General features: G+C 49.8%; 1 protein-coding gene across 10 annotated transcripts in view; it reads left to right on the forward strand.

Moving 5' to 3' along the window:
* The window catches only part of AGAP1 (ArfGAP with GTPase domain, ankyrin repeat and PH domain 1), a 308,457-nt gene extending 297,625 nt beyond the window's left edge, over positions 1–10,832 (forward strand). For all 10 annotated transcript variants that reach the window (XM_077785208.2, XM_021536092.4, XM_085585530.1 and 7 more), the window contains 2 exons: positions 2,841–3,096; positions 3,453–10,832. In XM_077785208.2, the coding sequence (XP_077641334.2) occupies positions 2,841–3,096; positions 3,453–3,656 (460 nt within the window). In that variant the 3' untranslated portion in view covers positions 3,657–10,832. The remainder of the gene's footprint in view (positions 1–2,840; positions 3,097–3,452) is intronic.
* The last annotated feature ends 7,316 nt before the right edge of the window (positions 10,833–18,148 follow it).

Genomic DNA, 18,148 nt, shown 5'->3' on the forward strand with positions numbered 1-18,148 from the left:
AAGTTGGTCTCCCTCACACTTCCTTGTGCTCTTATTCAGTTGATTTATTTAAAGGTATGCCAGTGCTGGCTGAAATGAAACACTGTGCCTCCTCTTCCTGCTTATTGCTGACCGCTCCAATAATTCATTTTTTAGCTCATTAACTAACAGGGGATGTGAGCAGTGGTCCTCCGGGGAACTGCAATGAGGCTAAGTGATCTACTGCTGACAACTCTGCTCTTGGACTGGCCTTCCTTGGGGGAGATGAAACCTCAACCAAGACAAGCTGTGGATCCCAGAAGTGAAACTGGGGCATCAGAGCAACAATTGCAGTATTTATGTCTTCTTGTCTTGAGATGAATGCAAGTGGCAGAGCTGCAGTGGTCTCCCAGGAAAGTCCCCAGGACTTCCCATCCAAATTAAATGGTTTGTGCCAGAGATGGAGGCAGGATGGTTGTGGACATTGGCTTTCTAGATGCTCACTGGAAAGCAGTTCCTGTGTGTTGTGGCTGTCCATGAGGTGTAGTCCAGTGTGCTTTTCCTCCTACCTCTGGTGAGGTTTTGTTTTCGACCCTAACATCCAAATCTTCCTTGTGCCCAGTTTGTACTGTTGAAAAAGACCTGAATCTCACTCCATACTGATGTCAGTGATGTGCTGTCCCAAATGTCTCTGAGGCCTCTGAAGCACCTTTATTTTGATTTATAGTTCCACCACAACCTTTGATGTGACTGCAAAGGTGGAACTGCGCCTTACTGAGTGAATTCACTTGGTGCCCACTACTGAGGCAGGTGGCAGCACATTCCCCTTCCTGTGACATTGGTTTCTAAAGAGTTTCCTGTTCTTTTCCCAGCCTTTTGAGGCAGCAGAACAAAACTGAGCAGGACTGGGACATCCCTGTCTCTTTCTTGCATCCTTCCAGGAGCATGAGGGTTGCCCATGTGACGAACAGCAATGTGAAATTCATGCTGATAGATTGGTGAACCAGCAGCTCCAGGCTTTGAGAGCCTGCCTGAACTAAGCGGTTATTCTCTCTGTTTAGCATCACTATTACAGTTTAGGCTGAATGCTGATTGGAAGTGGGACACTAGTGTCAAACAGCTTTTTTTCTCAATAGAACGGGACATTTTCCTGAACCACGGCAATCACGGCAACCTTTGATCTGATAGGAGTCAAAAGTTTCTCTCACTTCAAAGATGGTGTGGGGGAGAGGGAGATTAATTTACAGACCCTTAACTAAGCTAAAAAAAAATAATACTTACGTATATGAGGAATATTTTGCCTTTAGGATGTATGGACATACGAAAAAAAATTCCCAGAGCCCCTGGTGTGTGTTACTGTGGGTGAACAGCGCAGGTTGAATCACCTCATTTTCCAGTCTGGCATGTTTTAAACGTTGGTTATATTCTCAATACCTCTGTGTGTGTTTAAAAATCGTGTGAGATCTTTGCTAACATCCTTGAAGATAATCTAGCTGGATACTGGGAGTACAGCTGTTGCAAGAATGCCCATTTTATGGTAGATAATTGCCGGTTACTTTATCCCTTTTGTGGCACTGGTTCTAGTTTGGCTTTTTACCTTAAAAAATGTAATTAGAAAAACCATGAATTAAAGATTCTGATAACAGAACTCCTTTTCTTCCTCCTTTCCATCTGGAATACCTGCAGCGATACTCCATTTATCAGATCCTGCCATCAAAGGTTAATTTGCAACTGCCCAGATGGGTTGTGGAAGGTTTTTTTTGGTGTGTCTTTTAGCTTGCAGGAGTCGCTCAGAGGCTGGAGGTAAAAGAAGCACTCTCTGTGTTAATTTTCTGTTTGCACTTTTGCTCTGAAGAAAAGCCCTGGCCCTGTTTGTGGGGCAAGCTGTGGCCGGGGCAGGGAAACTGTGCCTGCTTTGGGAAGATGTGCCTGAAAGCATCCAGGCAGGTCACAGCAAGGTCACTCCACATGTCCCAGGAAATGATGCAAAACTAATCCAGATTTGCTGGTGGAAGGAGATGTTTACATAAGTATTTAAAAACAGATTAGGGCTAACCTGACACTAGATTACTGGGAGCAGTGTAAACACGGCTGAATGGCGTAAACAGAGCTTGGCCTTTTGTACTCCGGAGGAGAGAATCTGTCACCAGGACCCAGTTGCCTGGCTCAGGTGATGTTTGTGGTTTTCACAGGCTGAGCAGACTACCTGGGGGACCTCTAAATGGGACTTTGTCTAGGGCTGCTGCTCTCAGATCATGTAATTGTATGGTAATTTTTGAAATGGCGAGTGGAGGACCTTGTTTGTAGTCCTTGTTCTGCTGTAACCTGATAGCACCGAAAAGCTTCTGATGGTTCTTTGATATATCAGGAGGAAAAGGCGCTTCAAAGCAATGGTTTGAATTTGGGGAAAACCAGAGGAATCATCCTTGGGAACATTACTCAGCTTGGAGAGGGACAAAGCCCCCATTTGGTTACTTCTGGTCTGGGGTACAGAAATTGGGTGCATTTTTTTACAGTGCGTTTTCCAGCCTTGAAGTGGCACCTGGCTGCTTGTTGTGTCTTTGGTCTTTGTGACAGTGAGGGCTCTTGCCCTGACCTCGTGCTGGCCCAGAGCTTTTTAAGACCTCTGGCTGTTGTGATCCTACAGCCCGGTGGGCACAGCATCCATCAAGGATGATCTTGAGCACTCGAACAGTAAGGTGGACATCACAAATATTGCTAAAAATATAAGGTTTGGGTGAACTGCTCCTAAGGTTTGGGTGAACTGTTCCTGTGAGGGTTTTCTTGACATAAATTTGAAAGGGGAAATGCCCTCCTTGTTGGTTGAGCACTGCTGGCTGCAACACCAGGTGAGCGTGACCTGTCCCCTCTGGCTTCCCTAGGGAAGAAAAAGAGCTCTGGATACGCGCCAAGTACGAGCAGAAGCTCTTCCTCGCCCCACTGCAGTGCCTGGAGCTCTCTCTGGGCCAGCATCTCCTGAGGGCCACGGCCGAGGAGGACTTGCGGACGGTGATCCTGCTGCTGGCCCACGGCACGCGGGAGGAGGTGAACGAGACCTGCGGGGACGGGGACGGGCGCACCGCCCTGCACCTGGCGTGCCGCAAGGGGAACGTGGTGCTGGTGCAGCTCCTCATCTGGGTAAGGACTCGCTGCGGGCAGGGCGCCTCAGCAGGACGGGCGGGGGGCTCCATGGCCCCAGGGTGGGTGCTCCTCACCGCACGCCTTCGCAGGGCGGTGCAGGAGCATGTTTCTGCTCTCTGCTGCTCGTCGGAAAGCGAAGGAGAGCATGGGGAACGAGGAAGGAGAGATTCCCTTAGCTCGGAATCTGCTGGGGCAGATTGTGTCCCATGCATGCGTCTCCCTCCCTCGAGAAACACCTTTACCGTGCGTGGCTCGTCAGGCCGCTCCCTCATCTTCCCTTACGTCCAACCCCAAATGCCCTCCCGAAATGTTCGCACCACGGCCCCAGCAGGTCCCCTCTTGTCGCCCCGCAGTACGGCGTGGACGTGATGGCGCGTGACGCCCACGGGAACACGGCGCTGGCCTACGCCCGCCAGGCCTCCAGCCAGGAGTGCATCGACGTGCTGCTGCAGTACGGCTGCCCCGACGAGCGCTTCGCCCTCATGGCCACCCCAAACTTGTCCAGGAAGAACAACAACCGCAACAACGGCGGCGGGAGGATGCCCACCATCATCTGAGGGGAGCGAGCTGGCGCGTTCGCTGACCCCGGTCACGTCCGCAGCCTCACATTCCTCCATCCCCATCGCAGCGCCGCTCTGTGAGTCCGGTACCTCTCCTCCTCCCTTTTCCCCCCGGTCCATCCCGAGCGCCAGGCGGGGCGCGGGGGCCGAGAGGAGCGCGGGGGCCGCGGGCAGGCCGGCGTCTCCGTGCACGGCGCGCGCGGCGCCGGCGCCGCCCCGGGACACGGCACCGCCAGGGACGGGCCGGGGAGAGGCCAGCCGGAGCAGAAGGAAGGAAGGAAGGAGAGACGGTGACTTTCCCTAAGTGACAGTGAAGCACATCAGAACATTTCACCTCTACGGAATGCGGCGACGCCTGGATTTCCATTCTCTTCTCCTGAAGAGCTTGACGGCATAAATCAGAAGCAAGCACAGAGTTTGTCAGGTTTGAAGCTCCTATGATGGTATGTGTCAAATCAGTTGTAGCTAATCTGTCCGGGGAGAATACTGGCTTCATTACACTTGTATAGTTGAGTTCTTCCAGCATTACTGCTGTTTAATAGAACATGATTAGTCATCACGGAGAAAAAAGCATATTAGCTGAGGAGGTAGTTACATGGCACGCTTCGGTGATTGCTTGGATGTGATTGCAATATTCTTAGAAGCATCATATTATCTCAGACATGTTCTTTCGAGCCCTTGGAGCCCTCCTTTCTAAATTCACTGTCATAATTTAGTATCTGTTTAATTTTTCAGTCCAAAGAGAGGAAATGAGTTGCTGAGTGTTATTTGACTGCAGTCTCCTTGGTGTAAAAACAAAATGGAAAAAATAAATAAGAGTAAGCCTGAAACACAAAAAGGAATAATGAATACCACTATGGAAAACAACATTTCAAGTACGTTTGGTGAAATTAATAAATGCATTAAAGGCTAATTTTTTTTTTTTTTCGTTATGTTTTCAGCCAGCTGAAATACATTCTGTCATTTTGCCAAGGTAAATTGTGTTGAGTTTTTGGTCACTCCTGTGATGCATTGCCTAACTTATACAGATTTTTGTATTGTGTCTCTAGATTCTATGTATTTAAAATCTATTTGAATAAAAAAAAGACCGTAAATATACATTGATTTTTTTTTTTGTACAGAAAATGACATCTCTGTTAATTTATAAACTGTAATGGATGTGAGCTAAATAATGTGCAACTAGTTAGGATCTGTGGGTTACAGATCATTATTGTACATTGATAACATTCCCAGCAGTGAACTCTTCTTTCCAAAGCCTGTGAGGAACAACATATCAGAAGGAGATCAGGGAAGGAACAAAAGCCTGTGAGACCTTTCAGAAAGGAGAAAAGAGGCCGTTCCTCAGCACTGTAAATATATTTTACTCCAGAAGTCAGGAAGCTTTCATAAGCCAAGACAAAAAGGCCCATTCTGGCTGGGGGAAGATCAGATTTGATTAAGTTCAGAATTGATAGCCTTCACCGCGGCGGGCAGGGCACGGCTGCGCTCCCTCCCAGCCCGGCTGCTTTCGGCAAGAAAAATGGCTTGTGGAAGTGGCCTGGACAGTTCATTTCAATTCCAAGTTTCAACACTTGATTGGGTTAGTTTGGTCTTACATCCCAGCTTCTCCTGCTTCCCACTAGCAGGATTCTGGCGTGGGGAAGCAGAGGTTTTGGCAGGCAGAAAAGTTGATTTTTTTGGTTTTTTTTTTTTTTGGTTTTTGGTTTATTTTTTTTTAATTTTTTTTTTCTTTTCTTTTTTGAAGTGTCATATGGCAATGTGAGGATGGGGGCATGGTTTATCATGGAGAAAGTTGAAAACTCAACTGAATTCAATGGCAAAGGAGCAATTATGTGAAGGCAGTGAGGTGCACACAGCAGAGTGATTTGCAGATCGACCTGCTCCTGTGTATTTCCCAGACCTTCAGTGGTGCTCTTCCTCGGGGCTCTGGCTTTCATCCAGCACACAAATGGGAGGAGCAGTTGCTAAATAAACTGAATGTGGACAAAATGTGAAGGAAGAAATCCGATGTGGTTATCTTAAGGAAAAGCAAAAAGATGAGACATTACGGATTTGAGGCAAAATTGTGGCTGAAAAACGAGCCTTGATATGGAAGCACAGGAATATTGACCAGCTTCTCCTCTTTGATGGTGTTGTCCTTTCCTACTTTGTTGTTTTCTAGACCTTTGAGTATCTGGGGGGTGGGAATCTTTCTCCAGCCAGCCTAGGCTGACTGCACCAGACACATCCCTTCCCACTGGGATACTTCTAAATATTTGATTTTTTTTTTTTTTTTAATTAAGAAAAGGTGTCTGTTTGAACTGCCATTTCTCCACCATTCCTGACATTTGGTACTTACAGGTGGTCCCTCAGGGAGGGGATAGCCCAGCTGATGTGCAGCTGAAGGGGATGCTGTGAAACCCCCTCTGTGTGCTGGTGCTCAGGAGCTTTGCCACAGCAGGGATTCAGGAATGGCAATCCCAGAGGTGCTAGAGCTCCCTCCTGTTCCCCCCAGGAGCATCCAGGGCATTTGTATCCCAAAAACCAAGTCCAGTGTTTCAAACCCACAGTGGGCAGGGTTCAAAGTGCACATTCCGTTTCAGAGCTGGGGTTTTTTTCTTGATTGAGATGATTTTCTGTACATTGTTTAATGCTCTCTTTGGGCCACCTTCCTATAACAAGGCTGGGGGTGATATTTGAGAAACAAGGGCAGCCAGGCAGATTGCAGGTAGACAAATTTCGTGGTCCTTTCCTAAAAGTCTTCTGATGGCAGCCCTTGAAAAAGCACAGAACGTTTTTAGGAGAGGAAATTCCAGTGTATTGCAGGAAAAATTATGCATCCAGACAAGCCAAGTGGTACTTTAATTAAGTGGTTACACAGTCCCAGCAGAAACCCAGCAGCCAAAGCTGTTTTCTCTAAACGGAGTCTGCAGCAGTGGTTGTCATTGCACCCGCCCCAGTCCTTCCCCTCATCCCAGATACCTTGAAATCCCCCTTCCTCTGCACTTTATCCACGACTAAAACACTAGAAGCCACTCAGCCATTGGTGTTTCCATATTTCCTCCTCTCCTTGGCTAATTGCTGTGGAATTCAGTTGGATGTGTCACAGCTGAACCTGGATATTGCCGGGGACAGTTGACTTCTTGTTCTTCATGAAGAAGAAAGACCCAACCTTGGGAAAATGCAGGGCCCTCCCCTAAATGAAGATTTGACCAAGTGCTCCCATCACCAGATTTCCAATTCTGATGGTTAAGAAAAGGAGCAGGAAAAAAATTCTAAAAACTTGGAGGACCTTGGTGCTGCTTGGAGAACCAGGTGAGCTCCTGGAAGGTGGAGAGGATTTTGAAGCATCTGGGTGCAGTGTAAAATAACCATGTAAACATTAACATTGTGTAATTCGCTGTCTTGTCCCCCTTCCCTTAAATTATTTGTGTTAGTGCAAGAAAAATAAAAAGCTTTAGCTGCACTTGGAGATTTCTCTGGGCCAGAGAAGGCCGAGTCATGTAGGGAGAAGAGTCGAGGTGGGAATGCAGATCCAGGTTTGGAAGTGATCTCTGGCACTGTAATGTAGAATAATTAGATTATATGGGGTTGGAATAGCTTCAGCTTTTATATTTGTATGGAGATCGGGAGAAATGAAGTAATTTGTAGTTTCTAGTATAAAGTAGTGGTAGTGGAGACAAGCACAGATTTCACAAGGGGGTCCCCCAGGGGCCCTTCCCAAACGTCTCGGGGAGCCGCCTTTGCACCTTAACAGGGATGGTTGTTGGGGTTTGTTGTTGGTGAAATGGTCATTTCATGTTTGGTTACGTGGTTCTTGTCAGAGGGGGGACTGGAGGACAGCGTTGGGGACCAAACTTTGAGGCAGCTTGGCTGGAGAGGAGACAACTTCCCCATCCTCATCTCATTGTCAGGCATCTTCCTTCCCCCACCATGGGGTTGCTACAGCAATCCTTAGGTGGGATCTCTGCCTGTTGGGCCTGCATCCTCAGTTCCACCCCTTCCATTCTTGATGATTTGTGGGTAAAATTTACTGCTTAGAAAACCTGGTTTTGGATGTTCTTGTGTTTGCTGCACAACAGGAAAAAAAAAAAAAAAAAAACCGCTACAGAGTAAAGTTCTTTTCAAGGTAGAAAAGAAACACTGAACTACCCCGAATTCAGAGGTTCTGCAGTGATTTTTGAATTCTAAGTTCCCAGAAGAAGAAGGTTGACTTGAATGGTTTTATTGGAAAATAATGTCCTGTTTGAAAAAAATAATAGAGGTCATAGAGTAAAACATCCAGAGCTGTAGATGGGTGAATTTGTTGGTTTAGGATATTTGTAGGTTTTGCTTTGTTGTTTAGCATGGGCCAGTTTTTACAGTAAATAGTGGGACAGTTTACCTTGAGTTGACTGAGCCTGTCCCACGCTTTAAAGGGAGGTTTGAGGGCTTTTGGCCAGGATTGTCAGGAGCTGTGAATAGTTCACGTTTAGAGAGGGGAATTGCATGATTTCTGAAAAGTAAAAGGTCGGTTTGGGGGTTTTTTTTAGGGCCATCTTCAGCCCAAAATTGCCAAGCATGTTTCTGGCCCCATGTTTTGTTTCAGGGTGACAGCAAGATGTGGATGAATCAACTCCCATCGTTTACTACCATGTTCAGGGGGGAGAATTTTGCTTGTGGGTGGATAAAATAAAGATGTCTTTGTGCATTTCAGCAGTTTTAACCTCTTCATCTCCCCGTGCCTGCCTGTACCCCAAACCCCCGTGGCGCACTGGGTTCTGTGGGCAGGCAGAGCCTTAGCTTCCCCTCAGCCATGCATTTTCTGGATGTGTTTTTTTTCTTTAGCTTCCAGTGCTAAGGACTGGCTGTTTAGCAGTGCTTCAGAGCTACTAATTTTTACATTTGTGTGTTCTGTGCAAAATGTGAAGGGGGTGGGTGGGGGACCCTTCAGAGGTCTCACGGCATGCCTTGGGGGTGGTGGCCACGTTGCTTGCTGGCAGTGAATGCACCCTGCTCTTCCCTGCTTGTCAGAACTGATCCATGTGGGATTGTTGTTGTTCCTGAGAGCTGAAGTAGCTGCAAACACTTCCCTGGCCTTCAGGAATTGCAGGGAACGAGGAGGAAAACCCCTCACAGAGACAGCTCGTCCACGTCTCTGTGCTCCAAACCCCAAATTCCTCCTGCAGGACCCAAGAAGGGTTTTGGTGCTGAGTGTGGGGTTTTCTGGCATCCCAAATGTAGGAGTTGAGCTGAGTTGGACCGATGGGTGACGTGCAGCCCTCGGGTGTCTCCTGGAGGTCACTTTGCACTTGCTCTGTGTGTGTATGTGCTGGTGCCTGCTCCTCACACTGCTGGCAGGGCTTGTGGGAATGCCCCAGTCAAGAGCTGGAGCCAACCTTTGGTTGGAGGTTTTTCCCAGCTGGAGTCAGACCTGCCACTTCCAAGGAGGCAGGATGGGGGATGCTGGCTTGAGGGATGAAGAGGTGCAGGGAGATGAGGTCCAGGCTTGCTGCAGCCTCAGAGGTTTTCCAAAAATCCAACTCCTTCAGGCAGCAACGTTCAGCTTGAGAAAACCTTGAGCTCGGCCTCCAGGACTGGAGGGGAGACATCCCCCCCACTTGCTGGTGAGGGGAAATCCCAGGTCACCAGCCCTGGGGGTGGGAAGCTCCAGGGAAGGAGATTCTGAAGGTAGAAAGGAGAGTCTTGCACTTCAGAGGCCCTTTTTAACACCAGTTTGCTTGAGGCTCATCTTTCTGGCTGAACCCGAGTGTGGGACCACTGAGCTGGGGGAGATTCAGCAGCACTTGGGGTCCTGCTGCCTTTTGGGGCTGTTTGGGATAACAGGGAGATGTTTCCAAGTGAGATGTTCCTCAGAGCTGTTCTCCAGCTGGGTTCTTGCCCAAGGGCAGCTCCTCATCCCTCCCTCCACGTGTTCTTGGCCATGACTGGCTCCAAGATTTTGCTGTGAGGGTGCCACAAACCTCAGGTGCCACAGTCTGGGAACAGCTGAGCCTGAGTTGTCGACACCATCTCTACCCTGGCTTTGGTCTCTTGTCCTTCCAGGGTCAATCCATAGGGAGAGGGCAAGGAAGGAGCTGTGGAGAGAGCCATGGCTGGGTGTGTAGAAGCAAAGGGAGGATCTTTCATTTCCCACTCCTTCAATTCCTTTGAAGTGCTGTGGAGAACCTGCCCAGTGTTTTTTCCTGAGGTAACCAGGGACTCAGCTGGATTCTCCACTGAATCTGCAGAGGAAAAGAGGATGTTCCCATCCTCTGACAGCACGCAGCTCCCTGCTAGTCCCAGGTGTCCAGGGCTTGGCCCAGCTCCCTGTTACTGTGTCACTGTCAAGAGCACCTTTCACTGGCACACTGCATGTGGTGCGCAGACTGAGGGGTATCTGGGGCAGGAGCATCTCCTAAAACACCAGGGACTCATTTCGTGATGTTCTTGACTCACCTTGGAATGGCCAAGAGCTCGGATCTGCAGCTCCTGCTGCCTTAAAGCCCCTGGGCTTCAGCAGGATTTGAGCATACCCCAAATGCTTGGCCCGGCTCCAACCTGCAAAGGCTGGGTTTGGTGTTCAGCCCCCAAATAATCTTCCAGGTCTTTCTGCTTTGTAGTGTTTGTCTTTCCAGTAGAGTAGGGAGGGAGCCCAGGTGAGTAGGGGACACCTGCTCAGGGTAGAGGCAGGAGATAGCTAGCACATGGCAGGCTTCATAGCAAATCTTGGGTTGTTGGGGTTTGGGTTTTTTTGTTCGTTTTCTGTTTCTGTAAATAATAATGTATAAATGATGACGAGACAGTGTGGAAATTCTAAAAAAAAAAAAAAAAAAAAAAGGCAAAAAAAGGTCTTTTGTTGTTGTTTTTATATTACCTCATCCAGCAAGTTTGTTTTACAATGACTCAATGATGCTTTATTTATATTGTTTGTACTGTAATTAAACCAATTGACAAACATTTCACTTTGCTTGTTGTTTCCTATTATTTGGGTTTGATTAAGTATGCCAGTTTGTATTATGTTCCCCTTTCCTCTCTCTGTCTCTCTACACGTCGAGATTTTTTGTGTCAGCTGTACAGTATTCTGAAAAATTAAAATAAAAATAAAAACTAAAAAAAAAAAAAGGAACAAAAAAGCTGTAAAGTACTGCAGAGAGAGGCTGCTATATTGTATAGGTCTCTTTCTAATAAAGACAAGAAAACTTGTTGGTCGCAGCTTGTTCTTTGCCTGAGTCTTCGTGGTTCCACTGAGCCCCACCTGCTTCCTCCTCCTGTGGCTGCTCAGGTCCTGTCACTCTTTGCCAGCAATAAAGATGAAGGATTGTCCAGGACCTGGGATGTCAGAAGAGCCAGTAATGGTGCAAATTGATAAATTAAAAAGCAATAAGTCAGCTGGGCCATAATGGGTGTATATCTAAGAGTTCGGAAAGTGCATGTGGAGTGAGTGACAAGTCTTCCAGCCAAAAATATGGGAGCTTTCATTAAAAACAGTTACTCTCCCGAGGAAGGGAGCAGTAAATGTTGCACCTTGGCTTTAAGACTCTCTGGAGGGGATCCAAGGAATTAGGCTGGGAACGGTTACATCTGTATCTGCTAAATTGGTCCAAATGATCATTTAAAGTAAGAATAATAAAACATCTCTAAGGTCAGGATGTGGCATGGCCTAATCACTTTGGAGGGAAATGGTGGCTCTCCATGAGGCTTCTCTGAAGCACCTCAAAGCCCTGAACAATGGGCAGCTGATTGACATTTATTTATAGTTTTAGAGGTCCTGTCCCGAATACAACCCCTGGAGAAATCAGGAATCTAAGCAGGGTCAAGGAGAAGACAAACAGGAGGTGATGGAGAGGGGAGCAGGAGGTGATGGGTTTTCACCAGGGCAGACTGGGAACTCACTGGAAAGATCTCTGCAGGAAAAAATTACATAATGTTGGCAGAGCTGTGTGGTCCTTGGAGAACAGCAGGTAAGATTCCATAAATGTGCATTGGAACGGGGGGAAATGGTGATTTAAAGATGATTTAAACAACCCTGGTGCCCTGGTGTGAAGAGTGAAATGAGACGTTTAAGATCTACATGGGCAGCACAGAGAGAGAGCCAATGCTGTGGTTTGCCCAGTCTGTGCTTGTCTCACAGAGAAATTAGGGGTGCTCAGAGATGAGGAAAGGTGGGAAAAGTGGGAGTTTTCCCTCGAAAAGAGGGAGAAGCAGCAGATCGGGGTTGGCTCTTTTTCTGACCTTGCACCTGATGCAGTCCTGGTGATCTCCAAGCTACCCAGGAGGGACAAGATGCCCCAGAGGGCATCAGTGGAGATCCTGCTCCAGAGAAAACCTGGCCAAGGTTGGAACGGTGAAACTGTATCCTCGTGGTCTGAGTGAAGCTGCCACAGCCTGGGATCTGGGGGTTTGGGATTTATCTCCTCAGCCTGCTGTGCCTTCACCTAAATCTGTCCATCCCTCATTGCCCATCCAGCCTCCCACCTCTCCTGTCCCACGGGGATTTGGGGGAACTTTCCTGTTTCTTTCCCTGCTCTTCCCTCCCATGTGCTCCAGGGAGGCTCCAGCAGCACCATGGGGGATGCAAAGCCACAGGACTGCTTGTGGATGTTCCTTTTCCCCCCTTTTTTGGGGTGACGGGGCTGGTTTGTCACGCAGCATCTGCAGCCCTTTGTTCCTGCAAGGTTTCCCCACCCCGTCCAACCCCCCAGCACCGAGGCAGGAGGTGGTGCTTTGTGTTCTCCCCTTCTGGATTTGAAATGTGAACTTCCAGCCTGGGAGAACTCGGCATGGATTCCCCTTGGTTTTAAGCTGTAGTAGTGCTCCTTTTTTTAGGAACCATCCGTCCCTCCCCTCCTTTGCTCTCCTGAAGGGATGTGGGTTTTGATTCTGTGATGGGCACGGCTGGCTGCTCTCTCTCCCTAACAACCCTCCTAAGATCTGGCTTCTCCTGGAAGATCCTGGTGCTCAGGGATGGTGGAGCAGATTTAAGGATGTCTTTCATGCCCACGTTCCTCACCTTACCCCGAGCCCACCCCTGTGTACCCCTGAAACGCTCCCAGCTGGTGGCATTCACTGATGCCTTGGGAAAAAAGAAAATATCCTGCGGCAAAGCAACGGGGGTCAGGAGGAGGTTCTGATGGAAAACTCTTGATTCCCGTAATGGGAGTGGGGGAAACAGCCCCTTTTTTCTTTTTTTTTTTCCTTTTTTTTTTTTTTTTTTTTAAGAGAAAAAGTAATTCCTAAAGAGCCCAAACTGTTGTTCTGCCATAAGGGCCTCGCTGTGCATTTCCACTCTTGCCTCCAAAGGATTCACTCTGATGGATGCTGGGAGCACCAGCTCAAGGAAGCTTCTCCAGAGCCCAGAAGATTCTCACTCCATAGGTACCACCTGCTTTTAGCCCTCATCCAGGGCATTCCCAGGGCACTTCTGCTGCTTTTTATTTGGTTTTTTAATACAAATCCAAATTGGTGTTAGAGGAGCGATGGGATGAGGACGGGAAGCTCAGAGGTGGTGCAATAGGGCTGACGCTTCCTGATAAACAGCTTTGTTTACCAGGAGAGACCCCGATCCACCTGGTTTTTAAACAAAAACGTTTCATGCTCCGTGGAGGTCAGGTAAGAGTGGCCTTAAAGAGCCAGATCTCTTATTTCTCCACCTGTGGCCAAAAGCCAGAGCTGGAGGTGTCTGAAATCTGATTTCATGGGGGTTTGCTATGGGTTTCCCCAGCCTGGAACTTGAAAACTCAGGGACTTCCGAGTCACCTGTTTTCAGTGAGTTTAATAATCCTCAGTGGATTTTTCTTCCATCAGTTTCTCAATCCTCAGTGGATTTCATCTCCTCCACCAATTTGGCTGGTGCCCAGAATCCCTGGAAAGCTCTGGGCACCCACAGCATCCCATATCCAGGCCATAGGATGGCTTGGCTTGGCTTGGGACTTGGAAATTCCTCCTCTTCCTATCCCCTCCATGAGCAGGGATCCCTCCGGCTGGAACTTGGCGTTACCCGAGCTGGGAGAGGAAATTGGGGCTCGTCCCCCACGGAGCTGCTTTGAGCCCATCCCCGCTGCCTCTTCCCCTCCGCTGCCGGGGTGGATGTCGGGCAGGTGACACCCGCAGGAGCTGCACTTTTTCCATGATGAAACCTCGCAATTCCCGCCTGGGCAACGCCCAGAGCGTGACTCTGGAGCACCATTTAGGCTGGGAAAGACCTTTCGGGTGCTCCAAGCCCACCCTAAAGGCGGAGCACAGCCTGCGGGAGGGACCAGGAGGGAACCGTGACCATTCCTGGTGAAACCACTCCAAGCGCAGAGGGAAAACCGGGCTGGGAATCCCACCGGGCTGTCATTGATCTCTCCTAATGCCCGGTAAAGCCCTTTAATTGCCCAATAAATGCGCTGCCAGGAACCATTTGACGCCCAGCGCCAGTAATTAGCACTTATTTATTTGCGTTCTGCCCGCACCGATCTCCCGGCTCCCGATGGGTTTGTTTGGAGCCGGGGATGCTCCCTGGGCTCCGAGAGAGCAGGAGGAGCGCTGAAGGCCGGGAGAGGAGAGGTGATGCCGTTCCGGGCAGCGGGAGGGACGCGGAGCTCTGCTGGTGCTCAGGGATTGACCTTGGGCTTCCAGGGGATGCACAAAATCCCCGGAGTTGGCTCCAGCCTTTCGGGAATTGGTGCTGCTGCCACCCAGGGCTGCTCGTTGCTCGGCTGAAGAGACTCTCCCGATCACCTCCTGCAGGGAAAAAAATGGGCATTTGTTGCCGTTTAGGTGCAGGAGCAAACGACTCGGGTCATTTGGGAGGATTAGTGGGAGTCGAAGGCCGGGAATGTGATGAAGGAAAGGCTGGGATCTGCAGCAGCCTCGAGCTGCCAGAGGAAGGATGAGAAGGAGAGAAAAGCTCCCTGCCTGATGCCCGCTGGCAGCAGGAGGGAGAAAAGGGGTTCCCAAATGCCAAAACATCTCATCCTGCAATGCTGCCAGCGCTGGATGGACACCGGCTTGGAAATCCCAGCTCAGCTTCGGGCCAGCCCGAGCAGGGCGGACCTCCCTTGACCCGAGAGGGGAGCGAACCCCCGTGGCTGCTGTGCGGGATGAAGATGTCCCTCAGCATCCCCTGGAGGTCCCCAGCTGCTGCCTGCGAGCTGGGAGCCAGAGGGAAGGGACAGAGCTGCAAATTCCCGTGGGGAGCAGCCTGTCCCGGCCAAAAAATCCACCACACCCCCCAGCCCTGCTCTCACCCTTTTCTTTGGAGGCGCTCTGCAGTTTTGGGGAGCTGTGGGGCATTCCCCGGAAGGACGAGCCTCTCCGACTGCTGCTGGGGAAAGCGGATTGGGCACCACCTTCCTCCCCACCCCCAGCACGCTCCCCTCCTCCTCCTCCTCCTCCTCCTCCTCCTCCTCCTCCTCCTCCTGCTCTTCCCAGCAGAGGTGCAGCATCCCCATCTCCCGCTCTGCGGATCCAACTGGTAATGGCCGGGCTGATTGACTGCAGATTTCCCCGTAACTGAGCTTAATTAGCAAGCTAATCAGGTCTGGAGATGGTTCCAATTTATTTATTGGCTGGTGGCTGCCACTTAATCGGCCTGGCCAGTTACTACTGGCAGCGCCGAGGTTTTGTGCCAGGTGAAGAAATAATTCGGGATTTCATCCTCTCCAGCACTCCCCGGAGCCCGCAGCCAGAGCCGGGATGCAGAATCCCCTCCCTGCGAGGTGGGGGAAGCTCTGAGCTCCGTGCCCGGCTCGCAGCAGCTCCGGTTCGCCGGGGGGATGATTTTTGCAGGCAGGGAGAGAAAAGGAGCTTGTTCTTTGCACTCGGGCAGCGTAGCAGAGCTCAAACACCCAAAATAGTCCTTGGAGCAGGGACGAGGCATCCAAAGGCAGTGTCGTCCGTGGGTCACCTCTTCTGAAGGTGACCCAGAGCAAGGCTCTTACAACTTGTGCTTCTTAGTTCCCTCCAGCAGTGCAGATGGGATTCAAAAGAGAATTTTATTTTGCGCTTTTTTTTTTTTTTAAGAGGTATTTTTTTTTTTCTGGGTTTTCCTTCTCCACTGGAATTGCTGGGAAAGTGGCATTAATGTTCTCCGGGTGCTGGGGCATCTCTGGGCTCATGTTCTTGGAGTGGAGGCAAAGGAGAAAGGGGAGCACTGGTGGTGTGGCAGAGAGTCTCTGTCCCAAGTGTTGGGGAGCCAGGGAAGCAGGATTTGCAGCATGGGAAAAAAATTCCCATCCTTGGCTCCTGGCCCTCCAGATGTTCCATCAGCCTCTGGATGTGGGACAGAGATGTGGGATGACAGCAAGAAAAGGAGGGAAGGGAATGGGATTTCCACACCTTCGTTTCCTGCTGCAGAGGGGAAGCAAAGGGAAGAGAGGCAGGATAAAAGGGAGGAAACAGCTGGAGAAGGCACTTGCAAAGGCAAGAAGCCACTCTTGGCTAAAGCATCAATTCCCTGAAGGCATCCAGTCTCCAGCTAAAGACCTGGAGAAGATGGAGAGACCCCTCACACCTTGTTAGTTAGCTCCGATCTGTAATGGATCCGTATTTTAAGCAAAAAACTTAAGGAAAAAGGGCCTTGCTCCTCCTTTGAGCCTGGCTGGCTCGAGCTGCCGCATCCACTCCCCTCCCGTGTATCCAAGGGTCCTTCAGTGCCGGTATTTTCTCCTGTGAAGACACTTTTGGGCAGTAATTGAGTCATTTCTCCTCTCTCTGGCAAGCCAGGAGTGGGTGGGAGTCAGGGCGTTGTGACCCTCTCTGGACCTGGCACCCTGGGGACAAGGGGTGACAACGCCAGCAGGGGACCAACCCATTCTTCTCTCTCCACTGGGATGCCAGGCTGTTAACACCTCATCCCTGGAAAAGTCCCAGGCCAGGCTGGGCAGGGCCTGGAGCAACCTGGGCTAGTGGAAGGTTGAAATGAGATGAGCTTTGAGGTCCCTTCCAGCCCAAAACCTCCCGTGAGTCCTGCAAGATTCGTGGGACATCCTGGAGTGATCCATGGCAGGCAGGGAGGTGGGGGACTGGGAGCTGGATGAACCCAGGGAGGTGGGGGACTGGGAGCTGGATGAACCCAGGGAGGTGGGGGACTGGGAGCTGGATGAACCCAGGGAGGTGGGGGACTGGGAGCTGGATGAACCCAGGGAGGTGGGGGACTGGGAGCTGGATGAATCCAAGAGCCCTGGCAGCAGGGGATGCTCCTGGCACCAGGGGAGCAGAGGATTGGTGGCTGCGCCTCTGGAATCTCTCCTGGAGAGGGTCATTAGAGGGAGTAATTGGGATCACCTTACTTTACAAATGTTACTTTGCAGAACGAGACAGGAAGACAGATCGATCTCAACTATTATTCATTAAGGAAAGTCCTTTATAAATCCCAAATTAACAATTTCTCTCGGAGAGAGCCTTCCCATTACCCTCCTTTGGCAGGGACTTATTGCCACTCTGGAAACGGGGAAATTTGAAAATAACTGGGGAGGGGGGAGAAATAGCAGCTGTGGGCTTAGGAGCCCAGCATCTGGTTGGAAAAAAAAATACAGATGTGTGTCTTAAAAATGACCGTGAGCCTAACTCAGAGGGGCAGTGTTTCTGAGAGACACTGTGAGCCCACGGCTGGAACCAGGCTCAGAAAAGCCCGAGTGGCTCCTCAGCAGCTGAGAGATTCTTTGTAAATGCTCTCCATGGCACAGCTACAGGTTTGCAGGAGGTCTCTGCTGTCACCCATCCCCTCCACGCTGAGAGGGAATGGGGACAGAAAGCTGCTCCCGCTGCTCGGGCTGGGGAACTCTCTGCACTGGTCTTTGCCATTGCTGCTGGGCAGAGATGAAATCACCCGGGGTGTGTTGCTGCAATTTGAGGGTCTGGCTTGGTGTTTGGGGTGGGCAGAGAGAATTTCAACCCAAATCCTCTTGGGGTTTCGGGTGAAAAGCATTAAGACAATTTTTTTCCAAGCAGCGGAGGAAAACTAAACAGTTGTTGCTCCTTAAAAGCTCAGAGGTGCTTTCCGAGTTGGTTGCAGGGCATGGAATTCTGGCAGGAGGGTGGCCTAGTGGTGGAATTGCGAAGGAATTGTGTATTTGATAAGGTGTCTTACCCCCAGCTGCCACATTTAGGGTGATGGGATAAGTCCCGAGGATGGTGCAGGAGGATTTGTGGTGAAGAGATGTTGCTGTGGCCCTGAGGAGCTGACAGGTTTGTTTCGAGTCAAGGCTGCCAGCAAATTACCCGAATTCCTTAATTTGTATAACCCATTCCCAAGGCTTCTTTTGCCCGTTCTGGAAATGCCAGCAAGGGAAGCAGATGTTTCTTAAAGGGCTTTTGGGGCCAATCCCACATTTTCCCCACATCATTTCCAAGTACAGATGCTTTTGCAGCAAAACCAAAAATCTTGAAGAGGATCAAAAAAAGGGAGGAGAACAGTAAAAAATTCTGTTTATTCTCAGGCAGTTGCAATTTTTATCACTTCAGGTAGTATCAAGACCTGTTAACTTTAAAATAAAAAAATATCACGGCTAATGGCCCTTTTGGAGAGGCCATTTTTGGGGTAT

This window comes from Lonchura striata, chromosome 7, assembly GCF_050655825.1.
Source record: "Lonchura striata isolate lonStrDom1 chromosome 7, ASM5065582v1, whole genome shotgun sequence".
Classification (NCBI taxonomy): domain Eukaryota; kingdom Metazoa; phylum Chordata; class Aves; order Passeriformes; family Estrildidae; genus Lonchura; species Lonchura striata.